This window comes from Canis lupus, chromosome 11, assembly GCF_003254725.2.
Source record: "Canis lupus dingo isolate Sandy chromosome 11, ASM325472v2, whole genome shotgun sequence".
NCBI classification, from domain to species: Eukaryota; Metazoa; Chordata; class Mammalia; order Carnivora; family Canidae; genus Canis; species Canis lupus.
In genome coordinates, this window is record NC_064253.1 from 53,306,560 (window position 1) to 53,322,148 (window position 15,589).

The following is a 15,589-nucleotide window of genomic DNA, read 5'->3' on the forward strand; positions in this document are numbered from 1 at the left end:
GTCCGCTCTCCTCCAGGGCAAGGTCTGTATGTACCCTGTGCTCTCGTGTCTCTAGGACCCACTCTATCCAGTGGCCTTCGGGACCGACTAAGAATAGACTGGCCTTGAAGTTCCGGGCCCAAGGCCAGGTAGGGCCGCCTGTAGTGGTGGCTGTTCCTGGAGGGCGGGGGCAGAATCCAGCCACTTCCCTCTGGTCAGGAGAGGACTGACTGCAGCCTTGCTCCCCTCTCCTCATCCACCACCTCTGTGGGAGTGGGCTGAAGAGGCCCAAGCTGAGCCCAGGGCTATGGCTGGACAGACCGCAATGGCCCTAGAGACCCCGTGTGCCCAGTTCCTTCCTGCCTCTTTGACCCCATCTCACCCCTTGCCCCACTTCACCACACCCAGTCACAGGAGTGACGTCCCTGCTCCCAGGCATGCCAGCTGCGTTCCACAGGCAGCTCCGCACAGAATTCCGGTTCTCTGCCCAGGCTTTGTCCCGTCACTCAGGTCTGGCTTGCATGTCCCCTTCTCGGAAAGGCCTGCCCTGACCACACAATCTTAAATATACCCACATAGTTCCTCTATTACCTTATTTTAATTAATTTCAATAAATTATTTTTTAAAATTTCAATAAATTATATATTTGATATACTATATACTTATATATAATAAAATTTAAATATATATTTATGTAAATATAAATAAAATTAATGTATAATTATTATTTAATCTCTAGAGCACGTATCACCCAGATACGTTTCTTTTGTGTATATGTGTGTATGCATGCTTTTGTTTTCCCCTCCTAAAATGTCAGTGCTCAACAGCAGGAACCTAAGGGAGCCCGTTTCACAGATCTGTTTTGTTCACAACTGTGTCCCCCCTCCTGCATAGAGTGTGTACTCAATAAATGTCTGACGAATGAAGGAAGTCTGGGTTCAGTCAGAGGAATTCACCAGGCCAATCTTTTATGTCCTGGGTAAGGCTATTCTCTGTGCTGAGGCTACACTGAGGTACCACGTAGACTTGATCCTGATCTTAGAGAATTTGCTGCCTTATAGTGAAGGAGACTGACACACAGATCACTAAGAAATTAAGATGTCCTACAGAGCATGCCTGCTGGGTCCCCTGAGTGTCTGCGTGTACAATGGGAGGTCAGGGCAGGCTTCCCTGAGGAAGACATTCAGGCTGAGACCTGAAGGATGAGCAGGAGTTGGCCAGGCAGGGGGGAAATGGGGATGGATTTCCAGAGCAGGGCAAGCCTATACAAAAGCCAAGAGGAGGGATTCAGTTTGTGTGCCATAAATCTTCCTGACAGGGTTATGTGAGCCATCCAGTGAGCAACTCTGAGCAGAGGGCCGGCAGACAGCAGACACTCTCTCCCTGTTAGGCCCTCCTTGTGACAAGCATGGCCGGTGCATGGAACCGGCATACTAAGGGGCTAGCCGTCTTTTCAAAGGAAAAGACGAGTAGTCAGGGTGAAGGACTGGCTGGGGGCAAGGCCAGGGACGTTGGCTTGGCTGCTGATTGCTTGGCTGGCCACGGCTCTAGGAGGTTCCCACTCCTACCTGTGATGAGGCCTTTGCCATTCTCATTCACTGCTATGCCAGCTGCACGGCCCTTGAAAATGTGGTTCCCGCTAAAATAGAAGAAGAGAGTTAAGACCTTACCAATGTCATGTGTCAAAGTCAATGGCTGCCCAAGGTGATTACTTTCTCTTGTGCCCTTCCCCAGATGACTCAAGTCCACAGGGGCATAAAGCATTTTCTGAAGTCCTACAAGCTAGGCATTTAAAAATCATCTGTTATCCTGGAGACAAACTGATCTAGAACTAATAAACCTGCAACTATGGCATACAAGTACAACAATATTCACATTTCTGTGACCTCTCTTGACTGTTGCTCACATACACAGTTTGAAATGCATGTCATCGTGGTGCCCAGGTGACAAGTCAAGTCTTGGTAGTGTCAAGAATTCCTAGGAGACTGTGTTAAGCTTATTTGGGCATGATTTGTGTCCAAAGCCTGAATCAGATTCTCTGCCTGTAATGAGCCTACAATCTTCTATTTGTATCCAACAGCTGTTCTTTACCTTTTCTGTTAATCGCCCATCCACTGAATGACAACATAATGACATGCCTTAAAAGAAGAAAAGCAGATTCTTAAAAGTGGGGTTTTAAGAATATCAATGTGGGGAAAAAAAAGAAAAAAGATTATCAGACAATGTGCATGTGAAACCTAACGGGCTGGGTTAGCCACATGCAGAAAATACAGGAAAACACGTTCCTGCTCAGAGAAACACACACAGCCCTCACTGCCATGGAAAGGCCTTATGAATGAAAAACCAGACACCTAAAACAAAAAAAACAAAAAAAACCAAAACAAAACAAAACAAACAAACACAAAAAAACCAGACACCTGAGCATGTTTAAGGGCATGCATTGTTTGTGTTAGTCTCTGCAACTTGGTTTCCTGCCTGTTAAAACAAGGCCAGTCACACCTGGACTTAGCACAATTGGGTTATCCCTGGAGGACAGACATTTGCTATTTGTTATTTTTACTAACAGGAATGCTGTGACCTCCTTTCTTCCTGGAAGGGTACCCACCTCCTGTCTTAGGAGGCAACCCTCCTAATTCCCATCATGTGGCTGAGGTATTTAGGTCCAACTATTCATCTGGCTCTTTAGAGCCTAACACAGAGCCTGGCACCTCACAGAATTTCACTGAGTAGGAGTTGGCTAAGTTTTCCCATCTCTTAGGGCAGGGTCCAAATAGTTTACATCTTTGGGGAAAAAAAACCCAGCAAATTGCATGTGTGGATCCTAGGGAAGCCACATGTCAATTGCACCTACACCATGCTTTTGAGTTGAACAAGTGAAATCATTTGTTAAAAACATCCCTATTTTTGCTCTTAGGTCTGAGGGCTCTGCTTTGATCTGATTACAATTCAATCAGCAGATGGTCACTGTGGATTTTAGAGTTCATGGTCACAGACAGTCCCTGGGCTAGGGCACACTTCATCCATATTTCTGAGACCTGTGCCAGAGCAGCAAATGCACGACTGGTGTGTTTCCAATATAAATCTCACTTCCAGAAAGAACCCATGGCCACTTGGAGAAACAAGTATGTGTGTATACACAGGGAGGGCAAAATAAAGATGAAGAGCTATCAGAAAACATTTAGGAAAAGGGGAAAGATCACTGTTCCAAAAACCAAGGGTGGGACATTTATTGCAGATGTGCCCAACTGAGCCCTGTGCTTCCTTACAGCCAAAGCAAAAAAAGAAACACAAAACATTATAAAACTTTCACTGGCAAAAAAAAGAAAAAAAACAAAAACAAAAACAAAAACAACCCAAAAAACAAAACCAAAAAACCCTGCTGTGGTTTGCCTTATCCTGAGATCCACTTCAGGGATCTCAAAACCCTCCCCCAGGTCCCTACCTTCCATCACAAAGAAACATAAACATCACAACCTATACTCTCAAAGAGATTCTGTCATAGTTTTTTAAAGATTTTAAAGTAATCTCTACACCCAGCATGGGCTGGAAAACTCACAATCCTGGGACGCCTGGGTGGCTCAGTGGTTGAGCGTCTGCCTTTGGTTCAGGTCGTGATCCCAGGGTCCTGGGATTGAGTCCTCACATCAGGCTCACTGAAGGGAGCTTGCTTCTGCTTCTCCCTCTCCCTAGGTTTCTGCTCCTCTCTCTGTGTCTCTCATGAATAAATACATAAAATCTTTAAAACCAACCAACCAACCTACCTACCTACCTACCTCACAATCCTAAGATCAAAAGTCACACACTCCACCAACTGAGCCAGCCAAGCGCCCCTCAAAGAGATTCTATTTTAAAAAACAAGACACCAATCTGACTGTAACAGTCCTTGTTCAAAACTCTTCAGCAGTTTCCCAGGACCCACAAGGTAAAGTCCAAACTTCCCAGACTGGTGTATGGCTACTCTAACAAATTACCACAAATGTAGTGCCTTAAAACAACACAAATTTATTACCTTCTTGTTTAGGAAGTCAGAAGTCCAAAATGGATCCTACAGGGTTAAATCAAGGTGCAGCAGATGTGTGTTCCTTTGGGAAGTCTAAAGGGAATCCATTTCTTGTTTTTCAGCTTCTAGAGGCTGCCCAGATTTCTTGGCCTATGGCCTCATCACTCTGACCTGTTTCTGTTGTTACATTTCCTCCTCCCAGCTCATTCTCCTGCTTCCCTAAGGATCCTTATGATTACATCTGGATAAGCCATGATAATCTCCCCATTTTAAGGTTCCTGATGGACACATCTGGAACATCACTTTTACCATGTAAGATAACACGTTCACGGATTCCAAGGATTAGGAAATGGATGTAGCAAGAGAGCCATTACTCTGCATATCATACTCGATATCTCAAGGTCTGTGTCCCAGCATTAACCTGCCTTTGTAGGCTGATCTTCTACTCAACCTCCTGGGTATCTCGTGGCAGACACACATTTATTACCAGGACATACTCTGAATTTCACTGCCCCTGGGACCAGAATACCATCCCTCTGACCACAAAATCCTACTTACCCTTTCAGCACAACTCAGTATCAGCTCCCCTCATGCCCTTCCCTGACTTGCTCAACTGGTATCGTGGCTGGCTCCTTAGGCACTTACACGACGGCCTATTAAAGCATTCGTCTTGGTGTTTTTTGGTTATTTGTGTCTGTCTCATGGTTATTTGTGTGTCTGTCTCCAGCATGAGACTAAATTCTATGGGGCAGAGACTGTTCTTACACACTTTTTATATCACTGTCCCCATACACAGAGAGCAAACACTTAAATGTGTGTTAAATGGATAACACACATACATACAAACACAGTCTCTTAAGGCAATAATGCAAAAGATGGAAAAAGAGCTCTATGACCACTGTTTTCAATAACCTGTAATAGTAGTGAAAAACAGATGGTTAACAGTAGGAATGGTTCAAAAAATAATGGACTATCAAAATGACAGAATGTTCTGAAACCTTCCAAAACTGATCAAGGCCATGCAACAACATGGAAGAATGCAAATGAAACAATCATGGGGGAAAAAACTACTTCAGAATATATTTGCTGCAATATTTGTGAATATCTGTGACAGTTATTGTCCTTTTTTTTTTTTAAAGATTTATTTATTTATTCATTCAGAGAGAGCGAAGAGAGAGACAGAGACACAGGCAGAGGGAGAAGCAGGCTCCATGCAGGAAGCCCGATGCGGGACCCGATCCTGGATCTCCAGGATCACACCCCGGGCTGCAGGCGGCGTTAAACCGCTGCGCCACCGGGGCTGCCCAACAGTTATTTTCCTAAAGCAATATCGAACCACTTGTGTCACACCTGTTCTCGGGCCACAGCGTACCATTAGGTAAGTCCTGAGGCTGCCGTGCTCTGCTGCCTTTGCTCACGTTGTTTCCTCTGGTAGGAATGTCCACTCCCCACCTCCATGACAGTACACGTTCTACACATATTGCAAATTCTATCTCTCATGCCCCCTTGTAAATGAGGCCTTCCCATGTCTCGAGTAGAATGATTTCCTTCCTTGGTAGCACTTCAGTAGCACTCATCACAGTCTGCCCCATATGAGAACTGGGACGGCAGCTCACACCGCTGATCCATCATGGCATGCCTTTGTGTTAAGGCCAGATGTAGCCTCTGGATTTTAACACAGCTTCCTAGGTGGCCACTTTCAACTGAACACACTTCAGGTGAGTTGAAATCTTTATGCCGTCTCTATCTAGAGTTACTTCTGGTCATGCATGTCCTCCATGCTAGAGTAAGCTCCAGGGGAGCAGAGTGCCCCTGTTAACCTTTGTGATCATTATTAGATGGGCTCAGCGATGACTGCTGAATAGAATGGCTACACAGTGAACTGGAAGGGAATGCAAACAAAAGCGCTTGTGTTACTATGGTGGGATCAGCGTGGAGTCTTGTCTTTGCTTGTTTGGCTCTACAGTTGTTTTAGTAAACAAAAACGTTTTTGAATGGAGTAAACCCAAGGATTAAGAAAGAGAGAGATCAGCGAGGGAAGAAGGGACCATGGGTGAGGATGGCCTGGGTACAGCATACATACCTTACAACTGGGTTCCCGTGGTACAGGATATAAATGCCAGCCTCCTTATTTGAAAATATTTGATTGTTCCGGATGATGCCTTTCCCATTGCCAAGGACGACAATGCCGGAACGAAGGCCATGGTGGATCTGGTTACACTGCAGGGGAATGTGAGACAGCACAGAAGACAGATCAGACCTGCCAGCAAGAAGCAGAGTGCTCAAATGCTGCCCCCCAGCAGGGCCAAGGTGAACACAGTGGAGAAAACAAGGCCACTGAAGATCCCTAGCTAGCATACGACCAAGTGAATGGACCACGCTGCTGTCCCACTGCACACATGCACAGCTCTAAGGGAAAATCCAGAGAGAGGAGTCTTCGCCTGCAAGGCATGCCACTGAAAGCTGCTGAGCCCCCAGAGACCACCCCCTAACCCCTAATCCCTGCTACACTGACACAATCATCTGGCCAGGCCCCACCACCTGGGGGCCTGGGAGCTTACGTCTCAGGGAAGGGCAGCACCCCACTACATGACAATGCTGGTCACCTTCAAGGAGGGGTGAGAGCTTCCTTACTCCTATTCCTTACTTCCCATGCAGGGAGGGCCCATGGAAAGGTGTAGCTCTGGGAGCCTGATTGTTCCATGGGCCATAAGATCACAGAAGGCTGTGTGCAGGCAGCCCAGGTGGCTCAGCGGTTTAGCGCCACCTTCAGCCCAGGGCCTGATCCTGGAGACCCGGGATTGAGTCCCACATCAGGCTCCCTGCTTGGAGCCTACTTCTCCCTCTGCCTGTGTCTCTGCTTCTCTCTCTCTCTCTAATGAATAAATAAATAAGATCTTGTTTTTTTTTTTTTTAAAGGCGGCGGCTTATGCATTATAAAGACCCTTAGATTTATTTTGAATATCTCTTTGTACAAATGGGGAAGCAGGCCCAGGGTCATACAGTATGAGGCAGAGCCAGACCTGAAACTTAGTTTTCCCATTTCCCAGTTAGCTGCTTTTGCACAGTGACAAAATTTTTAGATAATAAATAATAAAATTGTTTCACTCTGTTAATTTACAGCCTAAATACATTCCCTACTTAAACCAGGAAGTTAGCAGTTTCTCTTCCAAAAGGATTTCACAAAAACAAAGTTCTTGCCTGCTTGAAAATGTTCCACACTGTAAGCTCTTCTATTCTTATTCACTTTCCAGATTTTCTCCTGAAGGATTTGGCACACTCACTTGGGTAACCACGGCCTAACAGAAGTCCCTCACAGGGCTGAAAAGCTTGGAGAGAGAAGCGTAAGCAGTGGCATTTCCATCCCCCACACCCTTTCACGAAGCCAGGACGGAACCGTAATGCCCCCTTCCCCCTCCACCTGCTAAACTGGCCTGTCCCCTCCATCCCTGGGAAGGCAGCCTCCTCTCATCTCTCTGGCAGCAGTGGTGATAATTTCCTCAGTCTAGGCTGTGCATCGGATGCCAGCTGCGTGGTAGAAACGCAGCGAGAGGAAGAGGTTGAAAGAGGACACTGCTGGCTAGGCATGTCTTTTCAAATATAGTTAGGAACTTTCCTTCATCTGCATTTGCAAGGGCAGTCTAATATAATGGGTCAAGAACATCAGCCCTGAGTCAAACTGCCTGGATTTAAATCCTAGCTCCGTCCCTAGCTGTGGGATTTGGGGCAACATCCTTAGTCTCTTTGTGCCTTCATCTATAAAATGGGGATAGTAATTCTACTACCACCCAGGGTTGTGTAAAGATTAAACCAAAAATAAGTAAATACATACAAAGTGCTTAGAACAATATCCGGCATACAATAAGCATTATGCATAAGGGGGGATATTATCTTTTCAAGCCCATAAGGAGTCCAACACATTTCCCAGTTCTAGGAAATGTTTCTTTCAGGGAAGGCCAGAGTGGAAAAAAGGGCTGTTCTCTCATGTCACTGTCCTGTATCCTATCATCTTAAGGAGTTTTCACATTGGTGTAAAATCAAACTCACATGGCCTCAGAATATCCATGAAACAAATAATGTTCAGAACTAAGTATCCTAAATATCTATTTATAGTGAAGAATGATCTAACTTGGTGTTTTATTTTTTATCCAGGCGTCTCATAGGGCAGATTGATCTTTTTTTTTTTTTTTTAAGATTTTTTTTATTTATTCATGAGACAGAGAGAGAGAGAGAGAGGCAGAGACACAGGCAGAGGGAGAAGCAGGCTCCATGCAGGGAGCCTGACATGGGACTTGATCCCGGGTCTCCAGGATCACGCCCTGGGCTGAAGGCAGGCGCCAAACTGCTGAGCCACCCAGGGATCCCTTAGATCTTTATTCTTATCAAACTCAGAGCCAACCAGAGCCTATCAGGGCGGAGGAAGTGCTCTTAGAAATGTCCCTGGCTATCCAGTCCTCTTTCTTTTTTCAAGGAGACTTGTCAGGGAGGTGAATTAGTCAATGTCACTAGAACGTGAACAAAGGAGACAGAGTCATAAGGACACACAGAAAAGGGCAGGAACCACTTGCAAACAGGAAGCAATATAAATTCAAGATGGCAACATTTACTTAGATTATCTCAGAAGAGGTTTAAGAACCAAGAGCCACTCTGAAAAGAGTATGAAGACAGGGAGAAGTACCAGTATGAGTGGGTTGGACTTTTTCCGGATGTCTATGCCTGCCTCCGCATTGTGGTAAATGTTGTTGCCAGCAATCAAGCCTCCGCCCTCCAAGCGAAGAAAGATGCCTGACGCTCTGCAGCGGTGAATGTCATTCCTGAGCATAACAATCTAGGCAGAAAAGAGAAAGCCATTTGTTTTCTTGTCACAGGTTTTTTTAAAAAAAAACTGCTTGGGGAATACCTCAATCTTTTTCTTACCATCTGCTCCTTTCATGCTATTCCACCACAGGCAAGGACCACCTCTTCCTACCTGGTGGAAGTGAGCTCTGTGCCCTGCTTGGCTTTGCCCTGCAGGCTCCTTACTAATCACAGTGGTTTTTAAAATAAAATCTGGACCGAAGCTTGGCCCCGTGCCCTGTATTCATAACTTGTGAGCAGAATAACTGGATGATGGGACAGAAAGGATCCTCAGAGAAGATGGGATTTGGTGGTCTTCACACTGTATGTGGACTGGAGTTACATGAAGATCTCCTCAGGTTCCAAGGGCACAGCTACAATGAATGGAATCAAGTTCCCACATGTGCCTTTGCTAAAATTCACCTACCTGAGAATGTACCTGAGAATAACCTCCCACCTTCTCTTTCACTTTGTAAGACAAAGTCCTATTCTTGTCCATTCTGAATCTTTCTTGGGTATAGTATCCGGAGGTGCAAAAACCACTGGTACTCCAAACTATGGGACAATTAGAAGTATTGGTACCAGGAAGCCTCCTTTAAACAAGGTACCACATCCCAGCGCACAGCTTATTTAAGGGAATGTATCACCTCTTACATTTTCAGAATATATTTGTATTATTTTAAACAATTGTGTATTAATAAAAATATATTACTTTAGGATAAACTGTGTGCCACTAATAAACATTATATTTCATTGAAATAAAAGTCTTGGAGAGGTAAAGTAGAACAGAAGTACAGTTTCAAGGAGGAGCCTTCTGTTTATGATGGAGAAAGCTGATGAGAGCATTCACTGTTCCCACACTTAAACAAGAACAGAATCATATACAAAAACAGAGCCTTTCTTGAACCTATGAGAGAACTGAGGTGCAGGACACCCAAGCCTGAAATCCAAGGAAAACAGGTACCTCCCAGGAGATGAGATGTGAGCACACGCTTGCCTGCACAGATGCAAATGCCACACGAACCCCTAAGCATCCAGCTACGAGTTTTGGCCAGTTGTTAAAGGCCAAGTGTGAAGCAGTGTCAGTGCAGAAACTCTGGGAGTAGGTGTGTCTGTTCACTTCTCCATGGACCTCACTAGGTACTTGTGGGGAAATACTGGGGACAGGACAGGAGACTGGAGACTGCCTCCCTCATGGCAGAAGCACGGGGAAAACTAAGGCAGCCACACTAAGGCGCTCTTGGAGTTTTCTCTCCAGCTCTCCTGCAGAACTAGCCTGAAACAACTGGGGGAAGGGTAGCAAACCCTGTCACTCTCAAGGGAAAGGAAAAAAACCCACCTCTGGCCCATATCGTTAGAGCTCCCTCTAATGCTGAGGGTGAGGCAGAGCCACTGGAAAGGGCCTACTTCCAAGACCCACAGACCGCAATGACCTAAGACTAAGGACAGACAGGTCCACGAGGGAAAGCCTACCACCAGCGCAGAGCCACAAATGAAAGCAGTCTACTGCTGGGAGGGGCAAGGCCACGGAGACGGCCCCTCTCTGAGAGGCAGAGTAACGCCTACTGGCAAACCTACTGGCAAAGCAGAAGGTAAAGAGCATGAAGCCTATGGTACGAGGAGGATAATCGTAACAAAATCCAAACCAGCTCAATCCTCCCCATACTGACCCAAAACTTGGTCCTTTAAAGCCCTGGTAAAAGAGGTATGCCCATCTCCACACATGAATGTGACTGACCTCAGTCTCTATACAAGACTCAACTTCCAACTAAAAATGACAAGATACACAAAACACCAAGAAAAACAGTTTTCTGTGTGAAATCTGAAGCAACTGAGCTCTTTCTGCCATCCTTACTCTCCAGGGAAAGGGCAGAGACGGGTGGCTGCCCTCAGGGCGCTGGATCAAGGCTTTGCTCCTGGGCATGGGACCAGCTCAGCAGGCCTGGTTCTCCCCGCCCACACCTCCCTGTTTGTCCGCATGTCACTTAGCATATAATTGTACCTGATGCTGGGTTCGCATGAGATACCATGGGGGCTTTTTTTTTTTTTTCACTCAAAAATCCTGAATATTAGTTTCTCAGGTTCCTTGCTAGAGACTCACTTGGAATTTATAGGCTGCCTAATTCCTGCCAAAAGCCCCCAGAGGCAATAGTGTAAAAGGGCTATAAGTAAGGCCGTGTAACGTCATTTCTTTTCCATGACTCCCAACTACAACTTGCTCCCAAGTCTGTCTGGCAGGGGACATCTCTCCCCAAAGCTCCAGATCCAGGTAACTAGATGGCATCTCTGCTGGATGTCAGAAATGCCACAAACCTAGCATCCCCGTCTCTACCTCCCATGTTCCTGCTGTTGCCTGAGCCACTCAGGTTGGAAACCTAGGCCTCACACCTTTGACCACTCTTTCCTAAAGCCTTCTTTTCTACCTTTCCAGGCTGCCTTGTCCCCTCCTTTCCACCTTTGGACCACAATTATCCACTGCCCCTCACTGATCTTGCCTCCAACCTTGTTCCTCCCCTCCATTCCATTCCTTGGCTGTCCTCAACTCAGCCTTCACAGCTTAGACACCTCTTCTAGGAAGCCTTTTCCAGTGTGGATCAAAGCCAGTGATCACGCGTTCCTCAATTTTCTCTCATCCAAGCTAAACTTGTCCCTTCTCCTAGGACTTGGGGACATGTTTGAGAAGCAGCATGACATAGTGAAAGGAGGTGGAAGACCTGGGTTCTAGTCCCAGTTCTGTCACTAACTTGCTGTGCGAACCAGGGTAAGTCACATTTCCCCTCTGGGCCTGTTTCCTCTTCTGTAAAATGGGAAGAATAATTTCTGCTCTGTCCAAATCAGATGACAGACATAAGGCAAGGGTGTGTTATAAGCTGAAAAAAAGAGGATTAAAAAAAAAGCAAAATAACACCACCAAAGCCTTCCTGTGTATAGCCACAGGAGCCCTCTCATTAATCAAAATGTTCTTAGTGATCCAGTAATGCCTCACATGTCTGCAGAGTGAGCCTCATGACAGCACCTTGCTATTATGTATACACCGCACTGCATAAGTCAGGTTCCGGAAGATGTTTCCTTCCATCTTGGCTCGGCCATAGGAGCAAACGAAGACGCCTCCCTTCCCGTCCCGGAAGAGGCACTTGCGGATGAGGCAGCCCTGCACAGAGCTGGCCAGGCCCATGGCCTCCTTGTCCTTCTGTAGCTCCTGCTGCAGGGAGTTGAGCACTAGGCAACTAGGCAGCTGAATGGACGCTCCTGGAAGTGGTGGGCCTAGAAAGGAGCCCCCCAGGACAGGGCGTGGGCCCTGTACTTGGTAGGACAGTCTGTATGTGAGCTGGTCCTCGTCCTCATCCTCACCACTAGGACTCAGGCCTCCATCGCTGCTGTCTGGGGTCTGGGCCACTCTTTCCCCATCACTGCCCACCTCTGCCTCCTGTGAGCCAGCCTTGGAGCCCGGCTTTGGGGAGGTAGCGGCTGGGCTGGTAGGGCTTTGGCTGCCTTCAATGACAATGTCACAGGTCCTTGGACTCCAAGCCTGGTCCCTGCTCTCCAGGTCCAGGGACATCAGAGAGTCAGAGTCCTCTGTGGGAAGCATGCTGGGTGAGGACTTGATAAGCCCTAGGAGATACTTGTAGGCCCAGTTCTTGTCTGCTGATGGGTGGCCCTCAACAGTCACGGAGTTGTTTTCACTGCCCACAAATTCACAGTTTTCCAGGACACACAGGGGCACATTGTGCAGAAAAACATGGGTGTTTTTGAAGGTGCAGAACTTCACTTGGCAGGTCCCTGGGCCATGGACCTGGATGTGCCCATTTTCAAAGTTGCAGTTGTCAAACTGGATGTGACCTGATGTTGTCTGAGGAATAAAAAAGAGAAAATAGATAAAACAGGGATAATTGTTTTGTTAGTCAGTACTCTAACTGCTCTTTAAAGAGGGTGGAGCTGGAGAGGCCATCTGTCCTGCTGATCCTGTTCTCTGTCCCACCAAGGGCATGTGTCAGCCCCCACACAGGGGCACAGGGATAGGAAGCTGCTCTGCATCAGAGGGAGGATAATTTGGAGTTGCCTGCCTTTCCCTCCTTCCAATCCAAATTTAGTGAGAATATAAACTTTGAGGGGTGAAGATGGAGAAGAGAGAGGGAGGAAGTTGAATGCTCAGAGGGAACGCTAGGTGAGATGAAGTCAACATGGTAATAACACAAGAGGTGAGCCAGGAGAGTGAGTGTTGCTCTAGGGATGATCAGGAATGACAAGGAGAGCTTTGGACTTTTACAAACACAAGAATAGGCTGGGATTTGAGCACAATTTTACTGTGCCCCCTGAAGGATGAGGGAGTCCCAGCTTGGTGTCTCGGTTACACGAAGGAAGTGTGAGATTGTGAGGTGACTTGCTAGGTCTCACTCCTTCAGGCACCTTCACCATCTTCTCAGCCCTGCAGCACCCCACATTGCACAAGCTTGGCATCTGAACTCAGGACAGAGCCAGGCAGAAGCCTGAGGGTTGATATAAGAGAGGCCAGGAGGGGCTGAGCCCTGCCCGGGCGGGGGCAGGCAGCAGGGGAGGCCCAGCCACAGGTTCTGGGAAAGAGTCCAGCCTGTGTAGCAACTGCTATGGGGGGTGGGGGGTGGCACAGCAAAGGATAGCAGGCTCTGTCCCTAAAGAGGGGGACAAGGTATCCTGCCACAGCCGGGCAGTGCTGAGCGGTAGTTAAGATGGGCTCTGGGGTCTGACTGCATGGGGTACCCCTCAGCTCTGCCTCTCTCAAGTGTGTTACTTTGGGCTGGACTTCATCTCTCTGAGGCTCTTTGTCTGCACTAGAGGGCTTGCCAGCTAACAAAGAACAAGGTAGGGAGCCAGGTACAGAGTTGGCACTCACTAAAAATTAGCTACCATTACCTGGGGTCAGGGACACAAAGAGCAGAGACTCCTCTGGGGTGGGGAAGAGCTGAATCCCACAGCACCACTCACCTGAGCCCCTTAGCTCCCAGGCATGGCTGAGAAGCCCAGCCACTCTATATTCCTGAAAAAGAACTGTTTCCGGATTTCACGCTAAATTCCATCAGATGGATTTGAACCATAAAATGAGGGAGTGTTTCATGATTCCAGTGAGTAATCCAGACACATCCACCCCTGAACAGTTTTTACATTCTCTGGCAGTGAGCACCCCGGAGAGCTTGGCCCAGAGCTTACTCACTCGCCTTAACCTCTATAAGCTCTTCCTTATGGCTTTTTCCTTGCTGCAGTTTAAATCTATTTTCCCTTACTTGGTCCCCTCTGTAGATGGAACACCAGTTCTCTGGAGGTGCAGAACCATTGCTGGGGTTGTCCTCAGAAGTCACTGAAAACCACTGTGGAATCACCCTGGCCTTTGCATTTTACAGGCAAGGTCATCCTAGCCCCTTGTCCTGTTTTCAAGGGGTGCTAATATATGCCAGGCCCCACCCCATGGGGATCTGTGGCTGCCCTTCTGAAGGAGGAAAGGCTGACTCGAACATATTACTCTAAGAATAAATGTCGTATGAAACATGAAGGGTCTCGAATCAAACTCTTCTTCTGGGTCTGCAGATCAGCATAGGAGTTGTTCACTAGTCCTTCTGAAACATTCTGGGCCTAAAAAGCAGGCTTTTAAGTTTCCAAGAAATCCAGCACAAGGTAATTTCAAAAGTACTTAAAATTTGAGTTTTTTTTTTTTTTTAAGATTTTATTTATTTATTCATGAGAGATACAGAGAGAAAGGCAGAGACACAGGCAGAGAGAGAAGCAGGCTCCACGCTGGGAGCCCCTTGTGGGACTCGATCCTAGGACTCCGGGATCAAGCCTGGAGCCAAAGGCAGAGGCTCAACCGCTGAGCCACCCAGGTGTCTAGAATTTGAGTTCTAACTTCATTAATTATCCACTTGAGAAAGTTACTTAGCATCTCTGAGGCTTTAGTACCCCCACCTAAAAATGGGGATTCCACGTCTACTGTCTACCACAAATATTTGTTGTGGGGATCAAATGAAGTCAGAGACGGATAGTCACCTATGAATACAGGCTTTAGATCTTAGCTCTGTCCCTTACTAAGTCTGAGACCTGGGCATGTCACTTAATCTTGGTGAGTCCCATTATGTTCATCTATAAAACCAGATGGCACTACCCATCTTACGAATGGCTATAAAGCTATACCAGGGACCCAGTAAGTGCAATGTAAATGACTGTAGTATGATGATTATTACAAATCTGAGAGACAATTTGTTGTTACTTGGTAGTAACAGTGGTGATATAATTATTACTGACCAGGTTTGAAGTCTAGATATTATGTTTCTAGGCAATGTAAAACTGCAAACTCTGCTGCCAGGAGTTATCAACATGTCAATACATCCTTTGGTTTGAATACAGCTTGCATTCTGTGTTCCTAGAAGGTTAAGTGTTGGGCTGGTATTTCCTTTTTTTTTTTTCTTTTGAAGTTCGATTTGGCAACATATAGTATAACACCCAGTGCTCATCCCGTCAAGTGCCCCCCTCAGTGCCCGCCTCCCCTTCCTCTACCCCTGGTTTGTTTCCCCGAGTTAGGTGTTTCTCATGTTTTGTCACCCTCTCTAATTTGGGCTGGTATTTCCTAACCCTCTCCCCAGTCCCCTTGGTAAAAGCCTGACCTTCTCTGACCCTCCTCCACAAGGTGGGGCTAACGTGCTAAAGGTCATTGGTTCTGCATAGCCTCTCCTGGCTTTGGCTAAGTCCGGGCAAGAGGTGTTCTGTTTCCTGTCACCATGTGGCATACTCCAGGACCTGGCTTTCCCA

At 46.8% G+C, this 15,589-nt stretch overlaps 1 protein-coding gene across 3 annotated transcripts in view; it reads right to left on the reverse strand.

The window, feature by feature from the left end:
• FBXO10 (F-box protein 10) overlaps positions 1–15,589 on the reverse strand; it is a 63,073-nt gene that overhangs the window by 8,771 nt on the left and 38,713 nt on the right. For all 3 annotated transcript variants that reach the window (XM_049116285.1, XM_035696953.2, XM_025432292.3), the window contains 4 exons: positions 11,832–12,665; positions 8,658–8,807; positions 6,063–6,199; positions 1,548–1,618 (listed from right to left, as the gene is read on the reverse strand). In XM_049116285.1, coding sequence (XP_048972242.1) covers positions 1,548–1,618; positions 6,063–6,199; positions 8,658–8,807; positions 11,832–12,665 — 1,192 coding nt within the window. The remainder of the gene's footprint in view (positions 1–1,547; positions 1,619–6,062; positions 6,200–8,657; positions 8,808–11,831; positions 12,666–15,589) is intronic.